The sequence below is a fragment of the Tiliqua scincoides genome, chromosome 7 (genome assembly GCF_035046505.1).
Source record: "Tiliqua scincoides isolate rTilSci1 chromosome 7, rTilSci1.hap2, whole genome shotgun sequence".
NCBI lineage: Eukaryota > Metazoa > Chordata > Lepidosauria > Squamata > Scincidae > Tiliqua > Tiliqua scincoides.
In genome coordinates, this window is record NC_089827.1 from 54,821,142 (window position 1) to 54,843,193 (window position 22,052).

The following is a 22,052-nucleotide window of genomic DNA, read 5'->3' on the forward strand; positions in this document are numbered from 1 at the left end:
GTTCATAGCTCCAGAAAAAGGCATTACAGGTCGTGCCTCATTATCCACTGATTTGGCATCCACTGATTTGACTCACTGCTGATACCGGGGTTCACCTTTAAATGCCTTGTAACATGGAAAAAGAGCGCCAAAATCCCATTTCCTACATTTGTGCTGTTAAATCACACTGGTTGCAAGCTTCTTGGGATTAAAGATAGCTTTAAAGACCCACTTCCGGTTTCCTTGCTTCTCCTTTGTCACCCCAGTATAGACGCTATACTGCATTCAGCCATAATTTCATTCCATTAGATCCTATTATTCACCCCATCTAGTGGCTGAATGCGGTATAGCATCTATTCCAATGCATTCTGGGGCAACATCAAAGAAGCATTAAACCTGGAAATGGGTCTTTAAAGTTTTTTTCTAATGTTTTGGTATCTACGGTTTGTTTGTTTTAATCCACTCAGGCAGGGGTCTCCTAATCCCGGTCCGGGGGCCAGATGTGGCCCACAGAGAGCCCTCTATCCAGCCCGCAGCCAACCTGTGATCCCCTGGCCCAGTTGGCCAAACTCAACCAGAGTTGTACTTGTGGGGTGGGGAAATGGGGGTCCATTTAAGTGTGCTTTATTCCTTGGGCTGTGATGGTGCTTGGAGAAATCTTGGACATTCATTCATTCATCTAAGTTCCATCTCTAACGTATTCATTTACATTTTATATTTAATTTCTTTTTCCAGCCCTCGACACTGTGTCAGATATTTGATGTGGCCCTTCGGCCAAAAAGTTTAAAGACCCCTCCACTAAGGGCTCCGGAATGTAATCCAGTGGATAACGAGGCATGACCTGTGCAAATTTGCATTCAGTCTATGAACTCACCACACTCTTAACCAGATCTGCTCATGTCAGACCCTGCCTATCATCAGTGGGAATTTAAGGACCGGTTGGCATCCAAAGTCTTCCAACACCATTCAGAAAGGTGATTACCATTTCTCAAGCATATAGATTTCAATAAGTCACTCTACACACAATCAGAGAGACTCACAGCAATATATTTATTTTTGTGAAATGCTCACACATAATTGTTGATTGCTGCAGATCTTTGTATGGGTCTTTGGGGGAGGAATTTTTTATAAGAAAGCAGTGACAAAACCTGTCATCCAAGTTCCTTATTCAGCGTTATGTTTTTCCTTTTTGTGTGTAATTTGGTTTTATACTGCATTATGATTCAATGAACTTGGTTATATTTTAGGAACCAAACTGTTTGATCTCTCTCTTATTTTTTCTTCTAATTTTTATTTCTTGTACATGTTTACAGAAGTAGAAATAAATGGGAGTGGTGTGAGATGGCAAGTTCAAGGCACAGACAAGCTTGTGGCAGAGAAGGGATTGTGGAGTGGAAGGGACTGTGGTTGCAATCCTATCCACACTTACCTGGGAGTAAGTCCCATTGACTATAATGGAACTTGCTTCTGAGTAGACACGCATAGGATTGGGCTCCCAGCTCTTTTTCTGAGAAATAAACCTCAGAAAGAACTGAGGTTCTTTTGACCTCAGAAATAAACCTGATGTCAGCTTTGTCACATCCTCTGTTAAATGTTCAAGTGGCTCCTGCAGGTTTACTGCAATTGTCACCAGCTAATGGTAGCATGTTGGTAGCTCTGCACCTTGGCTAGCCCAATGAGATAGTTACATAGCTGGGCTGGAAATGGTACAGTGCCATCAACATAATGACTGCCCAGCTCAGCCTGGAAGCCCTTTGAAAAGTGTCCCTGGCAGCAAGGAAAGGGGAGAGAAGGGCTGAAACCAACCCTGGAATCTCAATACTGGCCAGTGAGAAGGAAGAGATGACCACACAGGGAGCCAGCAACTAGCCACTCTTTCTAAAAGGCACCCTAGTATTACAGGACATTGAAGCACTAGCATACCTGAGGGGGGGTGGGGGGTACAGGGCCCCAGGGGCATGCCTAGGGAGTGGCATCCACTGTCCTCTTGTGGGCACTTGGAGCAGCTGCCCACTTCTTTTGCTTTTTTTGAAGCGAGAAAAAGCAGACAGTTGCTCAGAGCAGTGCGCAACCACTCTGAGCGTGCCAGAAGTAAGTGCTGTGATGTCATCACAATTACTTCCAGGTCAGCAGGGGGTGGGATATGAAGGCCCTGGGTGCCAGAAGACCCAGGTACACCGCTGCAGTGAAGCTGCAAGAAGGACCTTGGGCAGTCTGCTTCTACACCAGGACAACCACAGGGGCAACATCAGATGGAACAGACAACGATGAGAAGAATCCTTCTCCCCCCTCCCTACTGAATATCTAGTCATCGAGGAAAGGCCTCAGCCACCTGACTGATGTATGGATAGGGATTGTGTCTTCTTGATGCAAAGTGATGATGGCCCCCATTGACCAAGGGCATGGTCCACCTCTTTTGGCCAGAGCTCAGTACAGTAATGGCACCCAACCCAAACCCCTGCTGACTTTCCCTAAGGTCCTAGGTTCAGGATCCCCTGTGAGCCCAAGGCCTCCTGACACTGTGCAAACAACAACAAAGGAAGACTCAGGGCGCAATCCTAACCCCTTATGTCAGCGTTTTCCAGCACTGGCATAGCAAAGCCATGTGCTGCATCCTACAGCTGGGTGTCACTCATGGAGTCCTCCTCAAAGTAATGGAATGTTTGCTCCCTTACCTCAAAGCTGCATTGCCCTTATGTCAGTGCTGGAAAGCACTGGCATAAGGGCTTAGGATTGCGCCCTCAATATACTAGCTATGGCTTCCTATATAACCATTGGTGTATCCCTGTCTATCCAAAAACCCAACTTTGCATCAAGGTCCTGCAGAAGCAGCACAAGACATGGGCAATAGGAGCAGAAAGAATGCTTGAGTCAAAGCCATGGTCAAGATCAGCTACAATATCAAAGAACTAGTTAACAAGCTTTTGAGTTCTTCATAACTCCTCATCAGACTGGATGTTAAGCAAAACCAAAGGGAGGCAGAAGAAGAAATCAGAGGAAGGGTTCTGGAGACCTTGAAATATTGCTCACTGTTTCTTGATATTTTATAATTGCTCTTAATAAAAGTATCGTTGCAGGGTTTGCCTGAAAGCTATGCTTGGCTAGGGTAAGGAGAACTCTGAAATGTGGAAAGCCTTGGAGGTGACTCCACTCAACTTAAGGGGAGGGGTTGCAAAAAGATGGGCGAGACTTAAGAGTGAACCGGAGTTTGCAATGTGGAGGAGCAGGCTGAAAGAGAGATTTAGCCAAGAGCAACCCTGCTTTGGCTTTTGCACGTGCCTTTTTCCCTTAATGAACTAACACATGATTTGTGAGGCAGTGGTAAGTGTTAAGGGCAGAGGGCTTTTGCAAAGACATTTCCAAGAACAAGAAAACAATGAGGCCACTCAGAAGTCTGGGAGAAGAATCCAGCTGGTGCTGCTGTCGTCTTCGGGCTCTGTTCCATCAGCAAAGTCCAGGGAAAGGAGCAGTCTGTGGAGTAAGGGGGACCGAGTCCAATATCTGCACATCAAGCAAACAAAGAGTCTATACAAGAATCTATACAAGAGTCTGGCAAGGATTCTTGTGCTCTCTTTATCCTTTCCTGGAGTGGTGGGTAGTCTAGGGAATCTTTACAAGGTCAAGGTTGGTATGGAGAAGAGATACCTGAAGACTTATAGGGGGGAAGACTCCTTTCACAATTCATGGGGGTCACTGAACTCAAGTCTGCTATGCTGGCAATAAAATAGGCCATAGTGCTTACAAACAACTTTTCTCCTTTATTGGTGTGCCTGCATTGAGCATTCTTCACACCCTACGTGTGGAAACCAGAAACCAGGACTGGCTTTCAGGAAGGGGTTGGCCAGGGATGCAACCGAAAGAAGTTTGAACATGCTCAAAGAGCAGTGTTTGCTTTCAGCACTGGGAACAGTGACAAACTGGGGCTTCTCTAGTGCACTTTTGGCATTAGAGATTAGCCAAGTGGAGCACTAGTCAAGAATCCACATCTATCAGAGTAATCGTCTAGCCAGACTGACGATAAATACAGAGGTATTGGTGGCAGTGGTACTGCCCATTGTGCCATCAGGGGAAGGGTAGGGGTGGCAAGGAAAGCCCAGTGCAGGTCTTTGTCCCAGAGCTGTCAGCAACCTGGTCCCAGCACTACCTGGTGCAGAGTTTTCTCCCTGCTTCACTTCTATGGATTTCTCTCTCTGTTGAGGGGGCCAATCAAGCTGTGAGCATCCCTGCTAATAGGATTTGATACCTGGTCTCCCTCATCAGATGGTGAGAAGGTAGAAGAATCCTGAGGCCACCAAACGGACTATTATAATCCAGATTACGGGTGATGAAAATTGAAACTTTACCTAGGTCAGATAAGCCCCTTCATGCCATGATCCTGATTAAGATTCCCCCCCACCCCAGTGCTATTTATAATAAACAACAAAAAAGCATGAAACTACTAATTGTGCACTTCTTGTAATCTTTGACTCAAATTAGTTGCACTTCCCTTTTTTTTTTTTTTTTTTTAAGAGAAGGGGAGAGGGTTTTCACAACCTTTAGATTGGTGTTAGCTGACAATTCAAATGGCCAAGTAGATCCAACAGGTTTTGAGATCTAATGTCTTATCAACCACATCATTGACTCACATGCTTATTAAATTTATGACCCACCATTTCTGCAAGGAGTTCAGAACCAGGGTTCCATTCCCAGAACCCATGTGAATGCCAAAAATCGCGTTAAAGGAAATCCGTTTAAAAACAATATCCATTAGCTCAGCGATTTAAAAACAGCCTTGCTGACCTTTGTAAGCAGGACAGTGGCATCAGGCAGGCAATCTATCAATCATTCTCTCTCCAGAGGCTTAGAAAGGCTTCAAGGCAGTGACCCCTCCCTTCGCCAAGAGCGCAGCACGGGGGAAAGAATGCAAAGAGGAGGTGATAGTCACTTTGCATTCTTTCACCTGTCAGGGAGAGGGAGGGGTCACTTGCCTCAGAGTGAAGCTGTTCTAAGTGCCTGGAGAGAGAGAGAGAGAGAGAGAGAGAGAGAGAGAGAGAGAGAGAGAGAGAGAGAGAGAGAGAGATTATATGCCAACTGCCCTCTCCTGCGCTATTGTTAAATGAGTTTTTTCCTTTAATTTAAAGGGCTCTTCTCATTGCATTGAGATAAAACCATGGGCGAAAAATCCATGGATAATTAGGTTATACCTGTACATTATTCCCCCCTACATTTATATTAGTTTGAGAGATAACAACTAGCCCAGGGTCACTCTATGAATTCTGGCTGAATGAGGACCTCAACCTAGGTCTCTCTTGTCCTACTCTAACCACTACATCACACTATAACTCAATATATAGTTAAGCAAGGGACAATTCACATGACCAACATCACTGGAGTGTTGAAAATGCAAGCTGGAAGAATCTGTGCAGAGTTTTGCATGAATGGCACAGTCACAAGATATCACGACACACACCATTATCACGAGATGTGTGTGCTTCTTAACCCATATATCTATTGCTCCCAGTAATAGCTACTCATCAGAGCCACCACATAGCTGCTTGACCACATGTCAGACCCTTCATGGATCTGCTCATCGCTCCATTATTTGAGATTCAGAGGTATCAAATGGTATGTCTCTGGAGTCTCAAACCATAGCAGCTCTTCCAGGGCAGGTTTAGGGCACCAAATGATTCTGATTCTAATGATTAGGGCACCAATTCTGGCATGGTAGATAAATATCACAATGGTGAAAGGGAGAAGTGATGTCCGGGACAACCAGCTCAGTATATTAAGAAAGAATTGTCAGTCCCATGGAAGGAAACCCCCTTTAGAATGAGATGAACATGGTTCCAGAGTTTTGAGGTTCTATAGCAATGAATCATATTGACACTGATCAATTTCAGATGCCAAAGCAAGGAGGGAACCCTTTGCCACTGACCTTTAGAGGATACTGCATGTCTTTTTCTTCGATTTTGTCGGCTGTGGACAGAGAACTGCCCGGATTGCCTCATCAAACACTGTTTTGAGACCACGCTGAGTCAGTGCTGAGCATTCAAGATATTTCACTGCATCTGCAAGGGCAAAAAGCAATCACTTTGAGGAGCAGGGCTGGATTAATGCACAAGCTAAGTAAGCTACAGTTTAGGGCAGCAATCTTCAACCTTTCTCATCTCATGGCGCACTAACAAGGCACAAAAATTGTCAAGGCACACCATTGATTTTTTGACAATTGACAAGGCACATTCATTCACAGCAGGGGCCAGTAAATGGGCCAGTGAATTCGCATCCCCCAGTGACCCTACTAACAAATGACCCTCCCCAAACTCTCATGGCACACCTGTAGACCATCTGTGGTACAGCACAGTGGCTGAAAATGGCTGGTTTGGGGGGCTCACATTGTGAGAAGCCTCTACATGCAAAAGTTTCAAGCTTCGCATAATCTGTTGGAAAGTACATCACAATGCTAATAAGCTCCATATTCATGTTCAATGAGTTTTTGGTTGTTCCTTTGGCTATGAAAATATACAAATTAAAAAGTAGGCAACCTAATCCTATCCCCCACCAGCCCATAGCATGCAGTGACACCAACAAAATGTGTTTTGCATGTTCCCCGGGGGGGGGGGGGCAAGATGATCTGGGAGAGAGAAGTAAAAGTCTTTTTTTATTTACCTCCCTGTAGGCTATCTGGCCTCCAATGGGTCTCCTTGGATCCATTCCAACTATTTAGCTGTCGCAAGTCCAAGGAGCCTCAGGGGGGATATCAGGCTGGAAAAAGGGGGATAGGATCTTGGCATGCACCCCTGACGCTGAGATCCTCCTTCTCCTCCCCTTGAGCTGCCCATGGTTCGGCCACTCTCTGCCCTGATTCTCCCCTGAACTGCCCTCCCTGCCACCTTACCCACTCTGGTAAGGACTGGGTGAACCACGGACACATGCACAGAGCCTCTAGCTGTTCGCACTGGTGGCAAAGCACATGACAGCAGTTTTAGCGGTGCAGGACTGGGACTAACGGCCTCAGATTGCGAGATTCACTGCCGTAGGCCCTGGTTAAGATTGGGCCATTAAAATTTCTACTTTCTTTGTCCTTCCTGTTAGAATAACAGGAAAATATACTTTTTCTGTAATGTTACCAGATGGGGAATCTCAGATTTGATACAGTTTAGGCTTAATCTGGCCCTGAATAGCAGAAGCAGTGGGACTGCAGGAAGCTTTCCTAGATAGTGGAAAGAAAACTTTCCTAGATTTGAGAAGTCATAATCCATACTTGAAAACATATGACAATCTGAAAGAGGGAGAGCGTCCAGAACATAGAAGTCCCTGCCTTCTGGCATATTCAACTTTCAGTGCCCTAGAACAGCAGTGACCAAAGTCATGATTGCTGTCCAATAAAAATACAGTCCCCATTCAGACTGAAGTTTTTTGTTCTGCTTCCATGCAGCTCCTCTACTGGGTACATCTGGGCATCAGGATGCTCTGGGCAATCGCCCAGCATCCCAGAAGGCTGAGCAACAGGATGTCCTGGCAGATGCAACTGGCCAGATCGTCCTGGTGCCTGAATCTACCCAGCAGAGGAGCCATACAGAGGAAGAACAAAAACGTTTGCTCACTGGGTAGACAGATCCATCCAAATGCCGGATCCGGCCCCTGGGCCAGGGTTCGAGCAGCCCTGCCCTAGAACATCTTTCTCATTTGATTCAGATTGCCACCAGATCCGATAAAACTAGGTAATTTCCAAAATTGCCATCTGGGATCACATTATTTGCCTTCTCACTTTGTCCATGTATCCTACAGTCCCCTTCCATTTAGTTCACTCATATAAGAAAGATGGATGCCTGCACAGAGAAAACGGCCTTAAAAAATAGAGCCTGAGCAAATCTTCAGCCTGTTGACTAGCCTTGGGGCAGGAAAAGGAAGTTGTGGTTGCACAGTGTTTCAACCGATAGATCATAAGACTAGTGGTGTTGTGGTAGATCTTGAAGTGCAGGAGCACATCATGACACCTTCCATAGCCACACCCCACTAAGACTATACAGCAACAACAACCCAACTTTAAATTCTTCATTACAGTGTTTTGTTTTTGTCCTGCCACTTATTCCTACTTCAAAATGTATTCTGCTTCTTTTAAAGATCTCACTCATGCCATTCCAAACTCTTGGAGTGCGTCACTGACGTAGATATGCCAGCTAGCCCCCCGGGGGGCACCAATTTTTTTAACACAGTCCCTCAGAAGGCCTTAGTAAGGCACTTCCAGTTTCTGCTAAAACTGGAAGTGCCTTTCTAAGGTCTCCTGCAGATCTTCTGAAGCTTGGGGAAGCCACACATGACCTCAGAAAGGCTTGCTCCTGACCCCCCAAGTGTGGCACTGGGGGAAATTGACCCCCCTTAGCTATACCACTGGAGGGCACTGCAGTAGCTTAAACCCAATGTATAAAAATGGGAGAATAGAGCTAAACTAATATCTCAAATAAATATAAAAAGTATATTAAAGGGCATGTTTACTCAGAAGCGAGTCTCACTGTGTTCAGTAAGACTTACTGCTAGGTCAATTTGCCTAGGACTGTAGCCTTAACGTGGCACAAGTGGCATCCTGTTTCTCAGGCAGCCCTTGTAAAAGACAGTGCCTTAGACATGAGCGCATGTTAATCATGCTCAGTCTCTCAGTTTGCCTCCTGCAGAGCTTGCTGCTTCTTCTCCAAAGGTCCCCTTGAGGAAAGTTTTAAAGGCAGCAGCTGAGTGCTCCTGCTGTGAGAGATGTCCCTAAACTTCACCCCTGTTGTAGACTAGTTTTTGAGACAGGAAACTGGGAAGAGGAAGGTTACTCGAAGCGGCAGCTCCAGTGTTCACAGAGGAGGCCGATGAGCCTAACCAGGAACTGTTGAAAGAACTACCGTATAGGAAGGGTGTTTGCAAGAAATAAGCAGGCAGCAGGTGGGAGTCTCTGAAGACTGACTTGGGCCTTTATGCCTCCTGAGGCAAAGGGTGATTGTCTCCCACATCTGCGATCTTCTCTGTCCCTCCACGTGTGTGGTGTCCTGCTGCTTTTTCTGCCAGAAGGAGGGATGCTTTTCCCAGGTCTGGACACTGAACACCTGCTACTGAGAATGGCCACTCTAGGGTGGCATCAGCACATCCCAGGGGGTGGGGCAATAAGTCTAAAGTCTGCTGTGATGCCCAGTACTGCCATAGTCACTTTTCCCTCCTCCTCCTCATTTCTTTGAAAAAACATCTTCTTAAAAGTGGTGGCAAGTAAAAAAAACAAAATCTGATCCCCTTTGTGGAGTCCTGGAATGATTTCCTGAGGCAGCCATCTCATCTGGCCTCTGGGTTTGCCCAAGGCAAAGCAAAAAAAATGACACATGGCCCAGAAATGCCTTTACAATATACTCCAGTCCAAAATTACTTTCCCTCCTCCTGCATTTCCCTGCCACAGACTCCTTGCCAATCAGAATTTTCAGGAACACATGATCCTGCAGCAAAAAATTCATAGGTCAAAGATGTTCTTTGTTGCAGACCCCCCCCCCCCCCCAGTGATTATGATCCCTTCGGCTGGTTGATGCGACAACCAGATCTCACATCCATCCCCCCACCTAGTGTGTGTGATGCTTAGTATGGGAGCCTGTGTACTTTGATGAAATTCCTGAAGCATGGGGCTCCCATTATCCATGTGAGTCAACATTTGGAAGGGAAAATGTTTACAAGAGTCCACATTTTCTAGGAAGGGACATTGGTAGATGGAATTCAACATGATCACAAAAATGTCCAATCCTCTGTCCAGGGCTATTTGGTTGGATTGGGGACAGGGGTGTGTGGCTGACATGTTTATGTGCATTGACTTCCCTGTATGGTCCCCAGACATTGTGTTAGCATCAGTTCTGTTGTGCTGCACTGGAGTAACTTTCTATACTAGCGATGAGGAGCTAAAGCACAGTCCAGTGTTTAAGGAGGAGACCACAGTGTTGGATCCTCCTGCTATATTTTTGTTGTACTCATCCACGGGGAAAACAAATAAACCAAAACAATGAGGAAGGCAAGTGGAGATGGTGTTTTTTTCCAAGCCCAACCTCTCTGTGAGGCTAAGAAGAATTCCATGTGCTTTGTTCAGGTGGTTGGGTTTCCACCATTTTAACTGCTCAGGTGAATGTAGGCATCTTTTCTCATTGTTTCACATACCGATCTCTTTGGCCAACGCAAGTCCTTGTGGGTATGTAATGGGTGCCAGCTTCTTCTCTTTAAGCTTCTCAATGGTGTCCTTGTCATCCCGGAGATCCAGCTTAGTGCCCACGAGGATCATGGGGGTGCTGGGACAGTGATGTCGTACTTCAGGGAACCACTGAAAGAAAGGTTGAGATTTGGGGGTGGGGACAAAAAGGTCGACAAAAGAAATCTGAGTGCCCTTTGGATCCATGCAGTTAACCCAGCCAGCACTTTATAAATATTAGGCACTGCCTTGCTGAATCAGACCAAGTTCTGCCTAGTCCAGCATTCTGTTACCAACAACACCTGCCTGGACGCCCCAAAGAAGCTCATAGTCTGGACAAAATGGAGAAAGCCATCCCTCTTGTTGGTACTTGATATACAAAGACATTGCCGCTCCTTGAATACAAAGGAGCTTTTTTTAGCTTTGATAGAGAACAGTATCAAAACTCTATTCATTTGCCTATTCTTTTTTTTTTTTTAAGTCATCTCTGCTAGTCATCAAAACACGCTATGCTTCCTTTTGCGTTTCCTAAATGGCAAGTGGTTCCACTGGATGGTCCACATTTTAGTGTTTCAAGAAACAGGGAATATTGTTTGTCTCTCTCTGTTACTGCTGATTTTATAAACTGTCTGTATACCACATCCCTCCTCTTCACCTGTTTTCGGAACGAAAATGCCCCCAACCTCTCAAGCATTTCTTTATCAAGGAGATGCTTCGTCCTTCTGATCCTTTGAATTGCTTTCCTTACACCTTTCCCAGCACTGTGATATCTTTTTTGGGGATGGGGTGATCAGAATTTCATAAGAGGTTGCTTGATAAAGGGGCCTGTTAGGGGATCTAAAGGCAGCTGACCTGAAAGTGAGGAGGGAAAGAACTATTGGTATTTAACTTCTAAAATGAGATGCATGGGCTTAAGGCTACTTGGAAATCATACTCTTTGACCAGCGAGTCCAAAGAGGAACTTTAAAAAGAAAAAGAAAAAAGTACAGCACCCCCATATCTGCAGATCAGGTATCTGCAGTTTCTGTTATCTGCAGTTCTCCGTGCCCGCCTACCCCCCCATATCCCCTCACACCCCATCCCCATCACCTTCCATTTTCTTCATGAACATGCAGTCATGATTCTTGTTTATACAGGCATTACAAGAGGAAAGTGACAAGCAGGCAGCCTGCACACTAAGGGAACTGTCCGGCTTCCTGTTAACGTTCACTTATTCTTCTCCCCCTAGTGTGGAGGCTGCCTGCCCGCATATCATGCTCCAATTGTCGCATCCATAAAAGGAAGACACATGACTGCTTGTTCATGAAAAAACCAGAAGGTATTGGGCACGGTGTGGGGGGGGGAAGGGTATGCTGAGCATTGTACCTATACCGTTCCTCATATCCACAGTTTTCATATCTGGGGGAGGGGCTGGAATGGATCCCCCACAGATATTGGGGAACACCTGTATTCATGTTTGGACTTTTACAACCCACTGACTGGAGAAACTGTGGGGCGGCCTCCAAGAACACCCTTGCACATGCCTTTGCCCTTTCAGCTGGAAGGGCAAAATTACTCTGAGCGCTAAAACCAACAAGCTGTGGAAGATCTGCAATTGCTTCTCCTGATCAGTTTTTTATTTATATTAAAACAAGCAAAAGAACCATCTAAAGCAGCCTTGGGGCGAGGGGGAGGGAAAATTCCTGATATTTGCAAGGATAGTGGTGCTGGGGGAAAGGGAAATTTAACCCTTTCCCTGGTGTTATCTTCATTATCTAAATCCTCTCCCCTGCTATCAGTGTTGCATTTATTTATTCCTGCATTTATTTCCCAGCAGGGCTGCTAGTTGCTATTGGAAGAGGGAATTTAGATCAAGAAAGTGGCATGGGGAAATGGGTTAAACATCTTGCCCACCCCCAGGGTTGCTATTTTGATTAAAACAGGACTCCCTAGCGGCTACTTTAAAATTGCTTTTTTCTTTTAAACCTGTCAGGAGATTCAATCACTGCTCCACTGCATCATGTCTGTTTTGACCTTAACAGTCAAGATGGTACAAGTTGATCTGAATGATTATGATGACAAAAAGGAAAGGATGTGGTCTTTCAGATCTGAACTTTGGCATTTTGAATGGGTTGCACTGAGGTTCATAGAAGCTCCGTAAATTACAGATGCATCGAAGTGTTCGACACAATTTTTTTGTGTTGCCTTATACAGAGGAAGACAATTGGTCCATCTGAGCAAGGACAGTACTTTCTACGGACATCATACACTGACTGAGAGCAGCTCACCAGGGTTTCAGAGAGGGGTCATTCCCAGTCCTACTTAGAGATGATAGGAGTTGAACCCAAGACCTCCTGCATGCGAACCACAGCTCCAGGTTGCATTCAGATATAACAAGAAACCATGGTTTGCAAACCATGATTTGCTATTATGGTTGAACCCATAGCCCTTTCCACATGTGCAAACTGATCATTCAATGAACATGCATAGGGGAAGGTCTCCCTGATGGAACACACATTTTTATGAGTGAAAAGGACTTGTATCAGCTCACAAACCATGGTTTGAAAGAGTCAAGTTTACCAGACCAGGTAACAGTGGTTTGCTGTTATGTCTGGACTTACAGGCCTGAGATATAGCCATTGCTCCACCTCAACAGGTGATTGCATTGCAGTGATCATAGTCAACCTATGGAGCCGATTGCTGAGCAGGTTGGAAACAAAAGCAGAGAAGCAACTCTGAACCATGGTTTGCTCACTGCATTTTTTTGAAGCTCAAACCCTGCTGTGTGTTCTCAGCGATGGTTATCACAAACCCTGCTTTGGCGCAACGTCTGAACTAAAGCTAAAAGTTTTCCATGCTGCAGTTTCCATGTACCCTATACCTCCTTCTACACCACAATAATAATGGGATGATCTTACCTTGGCACGAACATTTTCATATGATGCTGGACTGACAAGAGAGAAACAAATGAGGAAGACATCCTGTAGGCAGAAAGCAAAAGCACACCTGGGAGTCACATTGTGCATTAGAGCTGCTGTCTCAAAAGTCCCATGTTGTGAAATGCAATTTACAATATGAATACCTAGAAGTTACGTAGTGCCTTGTTCATGTGCTCAAAGTATTTTACTCCAGCAATCCTCACAACAAACCTGTGAGGTGGGCTAGTATTAGCCAGTAATAATGTAATAAAAGAGTGGAAAAACATTAACTACAAACAAGGCATTAAAAGAACATAAATCAAGTTAAATTACTCACTAAAACCAACACAAAATGATGCCTTGCGCATTCCAGTGGTTCGTCAGTGGGTTATGAAATTAGGGCATGATCCTCTTAAGCACTCATTTATTTCAGTGAGAGAGTTAATCATCTGCTTCGCTGACGTTAATGGGGTTTAAAACTGCTTAATTTGGGCTGGTTTGTGTCCTTAAACTCTTGCAAACAAAACAATTAATATACTTAGACATACAAGATGAGAGATTACATAAATGGAACAAAACCGAACAGAGCGCTCACGTTTGCAGGGGAAGATAAGAGAATGGGTGGAAAAATAAAGACAGAAATTGAAGAAAGACCTGTGATGGGAGCAGGGCCAACATGCCTCCTAGAGTCAAATTCTTCCAGATGCATGTTCCTTAGAGATGCCTTCTGATAACCTAATCCTACTCTTACTCACGTTACTCCCCCTCCTTATAAGGGCAGTGTGCTGAATGTGATGGTCATTACCATCTTGTCTGATCTGGGAAGCTAAGCAGGGTCAGGCCTGGTTAGTACTTGGATGGGAGACTGCCTGGGAATACCAGGTGCTGTAGGCTTTTACCATAGTTTTTCAAGACTGAAGGTTGCCAACCATTTATCATCATCATCAGCAAAACTCACCAGGCTTAGGGCCAGAAATGAGCTTTGGGGGCTCACCACAAGAGGGAAGCATCACAAGCCCCTGAATTCTTCACAGGATTAAAAGCTGAGCCAGGAATGCAGTTCTATTCGGTGATTGAGCCATAAAGTCCTTGATGGAATTGGGGGGAGGGCATATTTGGAGGGGGGAATGACAGGGATGAGCAATGATGCTGCCCACCTACTTACCTTTTTTGCTGCGGTATGTTTTATGACCCTGGTGTCAGCAGCAGTAGCGGTTACTGGAGCATAGGTGGCTGATGTCACCATTTTGAACACACAATTCCCTGAACTGAGAGCAGGAAGTACCATCCTTATTACTTGGTTTCATGATGATGTCGCATCATCAGGACACCCATCACAGTAAGGGCAGTGCTTCCTGACCTTCTGGCCTCATCCTCGGGACTCCGGGGGGGGGGGGAATTGAGGCTGCGAGCTTCCAAGGCTCAGGGAAGCTCTGTCAGTGCCAGTGGTATATACACTCTGGGCATCACAGGAGCAGGATGGCCAAGTTAGGGGGAGGCATTTTAGCCCCATCCCAGGCAGTCCTAAGAAATGATAAACACAAGCGAAGTCTCATGTGGCTTCCTGATAAGGTGGCCTGTTCTTATAGCATAAAAATAAAAGAGAATGCCATGGATTTTCATTAAAATATTCGTCAGAGTGGGTGGGAGAAATGGCATCTGATGCTCTTCATTGTCTTTAGGAAGGGTGAAGAGATCCCACCTCAAGTGACAGATTTTGAAGTACAAGTAAGGAGCAGCACAGAGTCAACAACAGACTTCATTTGTCTCCTTCAGCACCATTGAAGTACCATTTGCATTTTCTGCATCAAGAAATGCCTTGGTCCATTAATTTGTTTGTTTATTTAAGAGATTTATATCTTGCCCAGTGGCGTCACTAGGGGGTACAGGTCGCACCAGGTGATGTGCACAGGGAGGGCGACATCACCACTCAACAAAATTCTGAAAATCTTGGTCTTTTCAAATAATTCCATCATATTATATATCAATGGATGTGTAATCTCATGCAGAATGCAATGAATCAAACTGTGTTGAAATATTTCTAATCTATCAAAAGTTATAGTAAAAAAAAACAGTTGTTGCCTCACCCACTGCATGGGCGGAAGTCCACCATAGGGGTGACACCATAGGGGTGACACCATACTGGGTGACACAAACCCTGGTGACACCACCGATCCCGCTTTTTCATAAAAGCTCAAGGTGGCTAACAAAGTTCATAATAAATATAATACAAAACCTATAAAACCATCAAATATCCACTCTCTTCAAAGAGAACCATCCTGGGACCCTTGTTCACTTCTTTCCTTAGGTTTCCCCTGTGCCACATAATGATGATGTCCAGGAAGGCCACACTCTCGCTAGCCTCCAAAACCAGAGTTACTGAGCTCCTGACAGTCCCTCTATGGAAACGGAGGTGTTCTGGTTTCATTTGAGAAGTAGAAATGAAGCTCATTAAGGACTTGAGATATATCAGAGATGGATAAACATAGCAAAAAAAAAAAAGCACTCTTGCATTCCCCACATTTGGATTGCGAAGACCTTTCTTGCAATACAGTCAGGAGCTGGAAACTCTGAGAAGATACATATGGGGAGGCATGAGGAGATCACCTCCTAGTGACCCACCGTCTGAGGATAGGAGAGAGGCCTCAAGCGGTCATAATCCTCCTGGCCAGCAGTATCCCACAGTCCCAGGTTCACAGGTTTGCTGTCAACCATCACATTGGCGGAGTAGTTATCAAACCTGCAAAGCAAGGAGGTGTCAGTTCCTTAAAGTTTTAACAAACATGAAGTATCTGGGGTTGAGGGATCTCTGTCCACATTGTGTTTTTCCCATTGACATTTATAGGAAAGAACAAATATGTCTCCCCTGCAACTTTCAGTGGCCATTGATTAATGGTTTCTATGCTCTGTTATTATTCAGTGAATTGGATAGGGTGTATACAGATAGCAGTCCCCAGAGTGCCAATTAGGGTAACACTGCCAACACAGCCCAAACAATTATCTGGATTTTAAGAAATCAATAATGTATTAATTTTTATATAACGGTGGTCTGTAATTTATGGGTAAATTCAGTTTTTGTGAGGGGCAGAACAGAGAGGCTTTCGTAGTGACGGTGGCCTCTGAGAGTTACCAGGCAAAGCTACGGTGAAAATACAAAGATAGAGGACCCAGCCAAAAGCCAGGCAACAATGGCCTAGGTTCATGAATGGCTGACCTGTGGTCACTCAAATGGTGGCGCAGAGTTTATGCAGGACCACTCAAATGACTACAATACGCTGGCCCTGAATGTGAGAACCAAATGCTCATCCTAAGCTAGCAAAGATACAAAGGAAGATGAAAATCATTTTGGTGTTACCTACCCCCCCCGTGTTACCCAGGGGGTTCACACCCCCCCCCCACATCCCTTAGCGATGCCACTGGTTTACCCAAATCCACACATTAGCTATGGAGTATTCAATTAAGGAGAACCTACTGTGAAGACCTGTACTTTGGGGCTTTCTTGTTTTGCTATCTCTCAACATACTAAAGGTATATTATAATTACTTCTTCTAGCATGTAAGTTCATTGTCCGAACTTCTTCCCCACGCTATACTCACACAGTAGGGATGTATTCTCCTGGGAAAGCATTGGTCGTGTAGCTGATCAGGAGGCAGGTTTTACCCACAGCTCTGGAAGAAAAGGGAACATAGTTGAAGTTATTGCAGCTCTTACTAGGAATTTGACTTCTCTTTTGGCTCTAACATAGGCAGAGCAGGAAGTAAGGAGACATGAAAAGGAGAAAGCTCCACACCATGTGGCTGCAATGTTTGTGTAAGCCAAGTTTGAAATGTATCATATTCATTGGTTCATTTGCATTAAGTCCTGTTTGTATATGTAAGTCACTTAATGCATTTTAAGCCAGTTAAAATATCCAGCAACAGTTGGGAAAGGAGGAGTGTAGTGCAGTGATTGAGTGCTTGCTTTGTATGCACAAGTTCCCAGGTTTAAGCCCAGGTATACTCTCTCACATAACACCAGAACCAGGGGACATCCACCAGAACCAGGGGACATCCACTAAAATTGAGTGTTGGGAGAGTTAGAACAGACAAGAGAAAATATTTCTTTACGCAGCGTGTGGTTGGTTTGTGGAACTCCTTGCCACAGGATGCGGTGACGACATCTAGCCTGGACGCCTTTAAAAGGGGATTGGACAAGTTTCTGGAGGAAAAATCCATTACGGGGTACAAGCCATGATGTGTATGCGCAACCTCCTGATTTTAGAAATGGGCTATGTCAGAAGGCCAGATGCAAGGGAGGGCACCAGGATGCAGGTCTCTTGTTATCTGGTGTGCTCCCTGGGGCATTTGGTGGGCCACTGTGAGATACAGGAAGCTGGACTAGATGGGCCTATGGCCTGATCCAGTGGGGCTGTTCTTATATTCTTATGTATCTCCAGATAGGGCTGGGGGGGGGGGAACCCTTCCTGAAATTCTGGAGAAGCCACTGCTGGTCCATGTAGATGGTGTTGGGTTAGATGGACCAATGACCTAACCCAAAGAGAAGCAGCATCAAAGTGTTTGGCATGTGCCCTCCTGTACCTGCCATCTCTGCAGCCCTCTTCCTGGCTCTTTTCTTAAACATACTGCCAGGTGCTTGGGAGGTGCTGCATTTGCTCTGTCATACATGCTGGTCTCCTGACTCCCCTTGGGCACACGGCCATGCATGCTTCCCCCAGGAAAGGCAGAAAGAGAAGATGGATGCTCTCCTCTCAGCAGTGCTGAGACAAGACTGACCACCTGCCCACCCTGCAAGAGAGGGGCAGAGAGGAGTCACCACCAAAAAGCCTCAGTGGCAGCTCCTTTTTGTTCTCTCTCTCCCAGGTTGGGAATGAAGGGAAGCCCAACCTGAGGCCTTCAGAGGTGACTCCTCCCCACTCCTTCTGGTCAATGAATTTCTTGCAGGTGGCTGGGAGAAAACCTGGTGGTTGGTGAAGAGGGCACGACAAGGAGGAGCTGCTGCACAAGTCTCAATTCACACAGCAGCTCCTCTTCCTCCTGCCATCCCCACTGGTGTGGCCACTGGTTTGCTGCAGGATGCTCCCATTAGCTGGTGGCATGCCTAGCCACCAAGGCAATGGTGGTGTGAGTGAACTCATGCCATGTTGTCACTGGCTGCAAAGTGGTTGGCCAATCCCAGCCAGCAGGGGTATAGGCAGTTGTGGGCCCTTGCACTAACATTCCCCCACCTAACATTGGGTGCTAACCTGTACCACCAGCACTGTGTAATCCCAGCGGACACTGGAGGGCCCATTGCCCCAAGTATCTGAGAACCTTGTTGTGTTAGAGCAGTGGTTCTTAACCTTTTTTTGTTCACAGGCCTCTTTAAGAATCTGATGAAAGCTATGGATGCCTGCCCCCTGAAAATGCACATAAACACATACATACAAGCAATTTTTGCACCCAGATCAAGGACCACAGGTTAAGAACCTTGGGCAAGGGCATGTCATCAATCTGAATCATGGTTCTACCCACAAAAGGAAGCCTTCAAATGGAAACAGGAAGCAAGGACTGCCTACTGGTTTACTTTTCTAAGGTGATACCTTCTCATTGCCAGTCTCTATTTGAAATCCACCAGTTTCATGGTAGGACCATGATGTAGACAGGGAGATGTTCTAGTCCTGCCTCTCTGTTAGGACTCAAATGGCCACATTCATTTGGAAAAAGTACCAGTCAAATTGCAGAGGAGCTAGGAGTCCTTAAGAAAAGAGACACTGATCTGTAGTAGCTGGTAATGTGACAACCGCAGTCATGTGGATTCTCCTGAGAGTATAGTAATTGCTATAACCTCATCCAACAGGAGCCCTGTGTAGGTTGGAAAAGACCCCCCCCCCCCAGTTTCCTTTATTTTTGATGACTCAGGGTTGGCAGATGTTCAGTAGAAGCCATTAAATGACAAATTCTGCTCTGTATACAGATATGCAGTACGGAAATATTGCAAGGAGGAAGGGTTGGCAGGATTGACTATAATATTTTATCACTGCTTGAGACCCCGCAGGCTTGAGGGAGAACAAGCCACCCAGCCAATTAAAAGGATGCAAATTGTGACCAGGGCATCACTGTACATCTGGGAAAGCTAATGAGAGAGAGAGAGAGAGAGAGAGAGAGAGCCAACACCAGTATGCTTCCATTGCATTTCTTCCACCGATAATTTCAGATTAGCGTTGCCAATTGGTCAGCTGGTCACTGTAGCTATGCCCTTTGCAGAAGTAGCATGTTGTGTAGACATTCACCCAGTGAGAATCTTTATGTCCATGCGGTGTGAAAAAGCTTCCCTTCCTGACTTCTACATATCAAGGTGCTGTTAAAGGCACAAGAGCAGGTCAGGCCATCATTCCGGCACAGTTGGCAACCCTGTGTCAGACATTCTTATCTCTCTAAGGGCACAATCCTAACCCCTTATGTCAGTGCTTTCCACCACTGGCATAGCGGTGCCAATGGGACAGGTGCTGCATCCTGCAGTTGGGTGACACTCACGGAGGCCTCCTCAAAGTAAGGGAATGTTTGTTCCCTTACCTCAGAGCTGCATTGCCCTTATGTCAATGCTGGAAAGCACTGACATAAGGGGTTAGGATTGTACCCTAAGGCTTTGTCATTAGCACACTGAACTGGAAGTCAGCCCCGGTGACATCAAAGCGCAAAGCTGCAAAGCCTGGCTAATCAGGCTGTCTTTCAGATATCTCTGGTAGCTTCCTGGCAATCAACTGAAATTTGACTGGTAGGTCGTCTTCCTCCGCCTGTCCCCACCCCCACTTCCACCTGCTCAAAACTATGCTTCTGCTTATATGAAGAATGTGATGTGCATGCTTACAGAGTTCCTCCTTGGGGCATTTTAAAGAGGAAGAGACTGATAGAGACTGGTAGAGTGCAAAAAAAGAAAGGTCACCATATCTGCGGTTCAGACACTGGTCCAGGTGACATCATTGCAAAAACTCTTAGGAGAAGAACGTTATCAACCCTCTTGAAGCTTCCAAATCTGTCTTCTGGCAGTTTCCCATCTCCTAGGCATTCACAATTCGATTACCCTTTCTGATCTGTTGCCCTTTATAGATCTAGGCACAGAACCCACCCCAGATGCAGAAAGTTGAGGCTATTCACCAGCAAGAAGGAAAGTCTCATCAAATTTGGTGGGGTATTAACATGCCTAAGATCAGACTGACAGCCTTACACATGAATGATTTGAAAGTCTTGATTGGACCGTTTTGTATTCATGGAAAGGACCATGCTTTTGAGTCACCTAGGGGACTTCCACCAAAAAGGAAGCCTGGTGGCTGATGAACAGATCTTTTTATTGCAAAGGTTTGCCTGACATGAATGCCGACACAAGCAGTTCCAATTAAAGCACTATTCTGTTATGTAGTCCAGGGCTGGGCAGACTTCAGGAGTGTGGGATGATCCACCTTGCTTTTTACGAGAACCAACCTGGGATCAACCAACGAGAGCCAAGTAATGAGCACATGCTCAGCCAGAAGTTTGGTTTTTTGATACCACAGTTTACAGTCACACAAAAGTCTGTTCCTGGTTTCCCCCAAGCATCCTTTATTTCAGCAGCCTCATTTATTGGAGGGGGGTGGGCTCTTGTCTTGCTACTATTGTAAACAGTGGGATGTCAGAAACTCTTGTTGATCTCCTGCAAATTACCCAAAGATCTACTGGTAGATCCTGATCAACCTTCTGCCCACCTTTGACATTGTGCTTCGTTCTCTTAACAGAACATAGTGAAATCTGCCTATGGTCCTTCCTAGTTTTATGGGGCGGGGTACTTTTAGAAGGGGACAGGTGCAAGACAGGCCAAGTCCTTTACAGGTCTTAAAACCATTTCCTCCTTCACAACCTCTTGCTTGCCTTTGAACAGTAACCCCTCCAATGGCCACATTTAGCCCATGAGCCTCTAGTTGACCTCTTGTCTACGGAAATCAGTCCGGAAATCTTGCCTATGGAAATCAGTAATCACTCTTCTTACACCCCCAGGGCCACAGGTGCCCTATATATGTAAGGTTTCTTATGCCTCTGAAAAGCAAATGTGGCCCTACACAACCATGTGAAGTTTTGTTCGATAATAGCTAGAGGGATACTCCCAGATTATCAGTGCAGAGAAGGCACCATCCAGATAGATAGTCACAAATGCAAAGGTCATGTCTTCATCCTTTTTTCAGTTGAGAGAGAACTATACCCCTCCCTCGGGTTGCCACACATCCCCTCATGAATTTCAACTCCTTTGTCAATGCTTTGGAAGGACCAGGGTGGTGTCCCACATACGTGAAACATCTGACTACCCAAGAGTGCTTCAAGAACATGACCATCTACCATTGGGCAGGTGGCAAAACTACCCTGTCCTGCACTCTGCCCCAGACTTCACCATCAGTCACTCTGTCAGCAAATGTACATACATTCTTGATCCAGACTACAATTCAGCTGAAAGTTGATCTCCTTTGTGCGACATTTTGAAATAAGGTGTTATTTCCCCACCCTTACTGGCCTTGATGCAAGCCAAAGTTCCTTCTTGTGCTCTCTCTACCCGAGAGAGATGCAAATGAACGAGCACACGGTTGGTGAGGCATTCAAGTCAAGAAAAAGTTTCTCCCGGGAGAGTCCCCCTTGCCCTCCAAGGAATTGTACGTACCCGTCTCCCACTACCACACACTTGATGGCTTGCATGGCTGTGGTCTAGCAGAGCTGTGGCGTTCAACGGGGCTGGAGCAACGAGGACCTCTCGCAGAGGGTTGACAGCGGAAAGTCTTGCACAGCTATGTCAAAACCGAAGCTATGCTGAACAGCAGGTTGTGGGTTCAGAGGAAAGGGAAGAGAGACTGTTTCTCAACCCGCCCACTGGTCCCTTCCCCCACCAGGCAGAGAGGAAGGGCATGCAAGCTGAATGTGCAGCCTGAAAGATACTTCTATCTATGCCCGATCCAGATGGATAAGCATTTCCTCTCATCACACTCTGTGACTCCAGGGTTTGGAAGT

The 22,052-nt window shown here is 45.7% G+C and overlaps 1 protein-coding gene across 1 annotated transcript; it reads right to left on the reverse strand.

Annotated features, from left to right (window-relative positions):
• Window positions 1-1,015: 1,015 nt before the first annotated feature.
• RAC2 (Rac family small GTPase 2) lies at window positions 1,016-21,820 on the reverse strand. The gene is made up of 7 exons (XM_066633270.1): window positions 21,709-21,820; window positions 16,647-16,718; window positions 15,673-15,790; window positions 13,051-13,113; window positions 10,126-10,285; window positions 5,894-6,026; window positions 1,016-3,480 (listed from the first exon to the last, which is right to left on the reverse strand). Exons 1-6 carry the CDS (start codon window positions 21,741-21,743, stop codon window positions 5,896-5,898), a joined length of 579 nt encoding a protein of 192 aa, XP_066489367.1. The 5' UTR covers window positions 21,744-21,820; the 3' UTR covers window positions 1,016-3,480; window positions 5,894-5,895.
• Window positions 21,821-22,052: the final 232 nt, after the last annotated feature.

What these genes read in the sequence shown, in the direction of transcription:
- RAC2 (XM_066633270.1), bottom strand. Translation starts at nt 21,743, where the DNA reads ATGCAAGCCATCAAGTGTGTGGTAGTGGGAGACGG. An exon ending in TGTGTGGTAGTGGGAGACGG is followed by an intron (nt 16,719 to 21,708) that starts GTACGTACAATT and finishes CTTTTCTTCCAG; the next exon opens with AGCTGTGGGTAAAACCTGCC. An exon ending in ATGAAAATGTTCGTGCCAAG is followed by an intron (nt 10,286 to 13,050) that starts GTAAGATCATCC and finishes CCTTTCTTTCAG; the next exon opens with TGGTTCCCTGAAGTACGACA.